This window comes from Oncorhynchus kisutch, unplaced genomic scaffold, assembly GCF_002021735.2.
Source record: "Oncorhynchus kisutch isolate 150728-3 unplaced genomic scaffold, Okis_V2 scaffold1321, whole genome shotgun sequence".
Classification (NCBI taxonomy): Eukaryota; Metazoa; Chordata; class Actinopteri; order Salmoniformes; family Salmonidae; genus Oncorhynchus; species Oncorhynchus kisutch.
In genome coordinates, this window is record NW_022263266.1 from 72,501 (window position 1) to 77,500 (window position 5,000).

Below are 5,000 nucleotides of genomic sequence, written 5' to 3' on the forward strand. Positions count from 1 at the left end.
TGCGTAGAGGTGGATCAGGGAATCGCCTGCAGCAAGAGCAACATCATTGATATACACAGAGAAAAGAGTCGGCCCGAGAATTGAACCCTGTGGCACCCCCATAGAGACTGCCAGAGGACCGGACAGCATGCCCTCCGATTTGACACACTGAACACTGTCTGCAAAGTAATTGGTGAACCAGGCAAGGCAGTCATCCGAAAAAACCGAGGCTACTGAGTCTGCCGATAAGAATATGGTGATTGACAGAGTCGAAAGCCTTGGCAAGGTCGATGAAGACGGCTGCACAGTACTGTCTTTTATCGATGGCGGTTATGATATCGTTTAGTACCTTGAGTGTGGCTGAGGTGCACCCATGACCGGCTCGGAAACCAGATTGCATAGCGGAGAAGGTACGGTGGGATTCGAGATGGTCAGTGACCTGTTTGTTGACTTGGCTTTCGAAGACCTTAGATAGGCAGGGCAGGATGGATATAGGTCTGTAACAGTTTGGGTCCAGGGTGTCTCCCCCTTTGAAGAGGGGGATGACTGCGGCAGCTTTCCAATCCTTGGGGATCACAGACGAGATGAAAGAGAGGTTGAACAGGCTGGTAATAGGGGTTGCGACAATGGTGGCAGATAGTTTCAGAAATAGAGGGTCCAGATTGTCAAGCCCAGCTGATTTGTACGGGTCCAGGTTTTGCAGCTCTTTCAGAACATCTGCTATCTGGATTTGGGTAAAGGAGAACCTGGAGAGGCTTGGGCGAGGAGCTGCGGGGGGGGCGGAGCTGTTGGCCGAGGTTGAAGTAGCCAGGCGGAAGGCATGGCCAGCCGTTGAGAAATGCTTATTGAAGTTTTCGATAATCATGGATTTATCAGTGGTGACCGTGTTACCTAGCCTCAGTGCAGTGGGCAGCTGGGAGGAGGTGCTCTTGTTCTCCATGGACTTCACAGTGTCCCAGAACTTTTTGGAGTTGGAGCTACAGGATGCAAACTTCTGCCTGAAGAAGCTGGCCTTAGCTTTCCTGACTGACTGCGTGTATTGGTTCCGGACTTCCCTGAACAGTTGCATATCACGGGGACTATTCGATGCTATTGCAGTCCGCCACAGGATGTTTTTGTGCTGGTCGAGGGCAGTCAGGTCTGGGGTGAACCAAGGGCTGTATCTGTTCTTAGTTCTGCATTTTTTGAACGGAGCATGCTTATCTAAAATGGTGAGGAAGTTACTTTTAAAGAATGACCAGGCATCCTCAACTGACGGGATGAGGTCAATGTCCTTCCAGGATACCCGGGCCAGGTCGATTAGAAAGGCCTGCTCACAGAAGTGTTTTAGGGAGCGTTTGACAGTGATGAGGGGTGGTCGTTTGACTGCGGCTCCGTAGCGGATACAGGCAATGAGGCAGTGATCGCTGAGATCCTGGTTGAAGACAGCGGAGGTGTATTTGGTAGTAATGGCAGCAGTAGGAGTAGCAGTCGAGTAGTAGTAGTACCAGTAGTAGTGGCAGCAGTAGGAGTAGCAGTAGAAGTAGTAGTAGCGGTAGCAGTATTAGTAGCAGTACTACGTAAAACACTGCCACATTTTTCAGTTCTTACCCTGGATCAGTGGTACAATCTCCTTTTCTGAATTTGATTGGCTGCTCCATAGATGAGTCACTCTTCATGGACACACAGCTGGGTACAGGTGAGTCTGGTCTCTTCTGCCGGACCCTGGCAAACGTACAGGGATTATTTTTCTCAGTTTAAAACTAAGAGGAATCCACCTAGTAGTAGTAGCAGTAGCAATAAAGTAGTAGTAGTAGTAGTATTAGTAGTCACAGTGGTGGTAGTGGTAGTAATAGTAGTGGTATTAGTAGTAGTAGTAGTAGTAGCAGTAAAAGTAGTAGCATTAGCAGTAAAAGTAGTAGTAGTAGCAGTAAAAGTAGTAGCAGTAGTAGTAGTAGTAGTAGTCACAGTGGTGGTAGTGGTAGTAATAGTAGTGGTATTAGTGGTAGTGGTAGTAGTAGTTGTAGTGGTAGAACAAGTGGTAGTAGTAGTAGTAGTAGTGGTAATAGTAGTAGCAGTAGTATTAGTAATAGTAGTAGCAGCATTAGCAGTAGTCGTAGTAGTAGCAGCATTAGTAGTAGTAGTAGTAGCAGCAGTAGCAATGATAGTAGCAGCAGTAGTAGTAGCAATAGTAGTAGTAGTGGTAGTAGTAGTAGTAAATAGTATTAGTTGAAGTAATATTGCTGGAAATTAATTGCCAGACAATGTGTTAGGTTTGGCTTCTTAAGCCAATTGTGGCTAACCAGAGGTGGGATAATGTCAATGTAGAGTTGATGAGATAGTAGGTAGCGCTGTCTGATACTTGTGAGATTTGTTAATGACAGTTTGCGGTGGAACACGTGAAAACGGCAAGTACTTTCAAAATTGTTTAGTGAGATACTGGTAGCTCATGATCGACCTGTTGGAGACCCCTGTGGTACAGGTAGAAAAAGAAGTATCAGTAGTAGTATCAGTAGGGCCAGCAGCAGTAGTATTGGCAGTAGTAGTGGTAGCAGTAGTGATGGTGGTAGTAGTAGTGGTAATAGTATCAGTAGTAGTATCATTAGTAGTAGTAGTATCAGTAGTAGTAGTAGTAATAGTAGTGGTAACAGTAGTGATTGTAGTAGTAATAGTAGTAGTAGTAGTAGTAGTAGTAGTAGTAGTAGTAGTAGCAGTAGTCGTAGTAGTAGTAGTAGTAGTGGTAGCAGTAGTGATTGTAGTAGTAATAGTAGTGGTGGCAATAGTGATTGTAGTAGTAGTAGTGGTAGCAGTAGTGATTGTAGTAGTAGTAGTAGTGGTAGCAGTAGTGATTGTAGTAGAAATAGTAGTAATGGTAGTGGTAGCAGTAGTGATTGTAGTAGTAGTAGTAGTAATAGTAGTGGTAGCAGTAGTGATTGTAGTAGAAGTAGTAGTGGTAGCAGTAGTAATAGTAGTGATTGTAGTAGTAGTAGTAATAGTAGTGGTAGCAGTAGTGATTGTAGTAGTAATAGTAGTACTAGTAGTGGTATCAGTAGTGATTGTAGTAGTAGTAGTAATAGTAGTGGTAGCAGTAGTAGTAGTAGTTGTAGTAGTAGTAGTAGTAGTAGTAGTAGTAGTAGTAGTAGTAGTAATAGTAGTGGTAGCAGTAGTGATTGTTGTAGTAGTAGTAGTAGTAATAGTAGTGGTAGCGGTAGTGATTGTAGTAGTAATAGTACTGGTAACAATAGTGATTGTAGTGGTAGTAATAATAGTGGTAGCAGTAGTGATTGTAGTAGTAGTAGTAGTAGTAGTAGTAGTAATAGTAGTGGTAGCAATAGTGATTGTAGTAGTAATAGTAGTAATACTAGTGGTAGCAGTAGTGATTGTAGTAGTAGTAATAGTAGTGGTAGCAGTAGTGATTGTAGTAGTAGTAGTAGTAATAGTAGTGGTAGCAGTAGTGATTGTAGTAGTAGTAGTAGTAGTAGTAGTAGTAATAGTAGTGGTAGCAGTAGTGATTGTAGTAGCAGTAGTAGTAGCAGTAGTAGCAGTAGTAGCAGTAGTACCAGTAGTAGTAGTAGCAGTAGTAGCAGCAGTAGCATCAGTAGTAGTGGCAGTAGTACCAGTAGTATTGGTAGCAGTAGTAATAGTATCAATAGTACCAGTAGCAATAGTACCAGTAGCAGTAGTACCAATAGTAGGAGTAGCAGTAGTAGTAGTAGCAGTAGTAGTACCAGTAGTAGTGGCAGCAGTAGGAGTAGCAGTCGAGTAGTAGTAGTACCAGCAGTAGTACCAGTAGTAGGAGTAGCATTCAAAGTAGTAGTAGCGGTAGCAGTATTAGTAGCAGTACTACGTAAAACACTGCCACATTTTTCAGTTCTTACCCTGGATCAGTGGTACAATCTCCTTTTCTGAATTTGATTGGCTGCTCCATAGATGAGTCACTCTTCATGGACACACAGCTGGGTACAGGTGAGTCTTGTCTCTTCTTCCGGACTCTGGCAAACGTACAGGGATTATTTTTCTCAGTTTAAAACTAAGAGGAATCCACCTAGTAGTAGTAGTAGTAGCAGTAGCAGTAAAAGTAGTAGTAGTAGTAGTATTAGTAGTCACAGTGGTGGTAGTGGTAGTAATAGTAGTGGTATTAGTGGTAGTGGTAGTAGTAATTGTAGTGGTAGAACAAGTGGTAGTAGTAGTAGTAGTGGTAATAGTAGTAGCAGTAGTATTAGTAATAGTAGTAGCAGCATTAGCAGTAGTCGTAGTAGTAGCAGCATTAGTAGTAGTAGTAGTAGCAGCAGTAGCAATGATAGTAGCAGCAGTAGTAGTAGCAATAGTAGTAGTAGTGGTAGTAGTAGTAGTAAATAGTATTAGTTGAAGTAATATTGCTGGAAATTAATTGCCAGACAATGTGTTAGGTTTGGCTTCTTAAGCCAATTGTGGCTAACCAGAGGTGGGATAATGTCAATGTAGAGTTGATGAGATAGTAGGTAGCGCTGTCTGATACTTGTGAAACACGTGAAAACGGCAAGTACTTTCAAAATTGTTAGTGAGATACTGGTAGCTCATGATCGACCTGTTGGAGACCCCTGTGGTACAGGTAGAAAAATAAGTATCAGTAGTAGTATCAGTAGGGCCAGCAGCAGTAGTATTGGCAGTAGTAGTGGTAGCAGTAGTGATGGTGGTAGTAGTAGTGGTAATAGTATCAGTAGTAGTATCATTAGTAGTAGTAGTATCAGTAGTAGTAGTAATAGTAGTGGTAACAGTAGTGATTGTAGTAGTAATAGTAGTAGTAGTAGTAGTAGTAGTAGTAGTAGCAGTAGTCGTAGTAGTAGTAGTAGTGGTAGCAGTAGTGATTGTAGTAGTAATAGTAGTGGTGGCAATAGTGATTGTAGTAGTAGTAGTGGTAGCAGTAGTGATTGTAGTAGTAGTAGTAGTGGTAGCAGTAGTGATTGTAGTAGAAGTAGTAGTGGTAGCAGTAGTAATAGTAGTGATTGTAGTAGTAGTAGTAATAGTAGTGGTAGCAGTAGTGATTGTAGTAGAAGTAGTAG

General features: G+C 42.4%; 1 protein-coding gene across 4 annotated transcripts in view; it reads right to left on the reverse strand.

Annotated features, from left to right (window-relative positions):
- LOC116365963 (NACHT, LRR and PYD domains-containing protein 12-like) overlaps positions 1-5,000 on the reverse strand; it is a 67,917-nt gene that overhangs the window by 54,010 nt on the left and 8,907 nt on the right. For all 4 annotated transcript variants that reach the window (XM_031818269.1, XM_031818270.1, XM_031818272.1 and 1 more), the window contains exons 4-5: positions 3,837-3,950; positions 1,570-1,683 (exon numbers count right to left, since the gene is read on the reverse strand). In XM_031818269.1, coding sequence (XP_031674129.1) covers positions 1,570-1,683; positions 3,837-3,950 — 228 coding nt within the window. The remainder of the gene's footprint in view (positions 1-1,569; positions 1,684-3,836; positions 3,951-5,000) is intronic.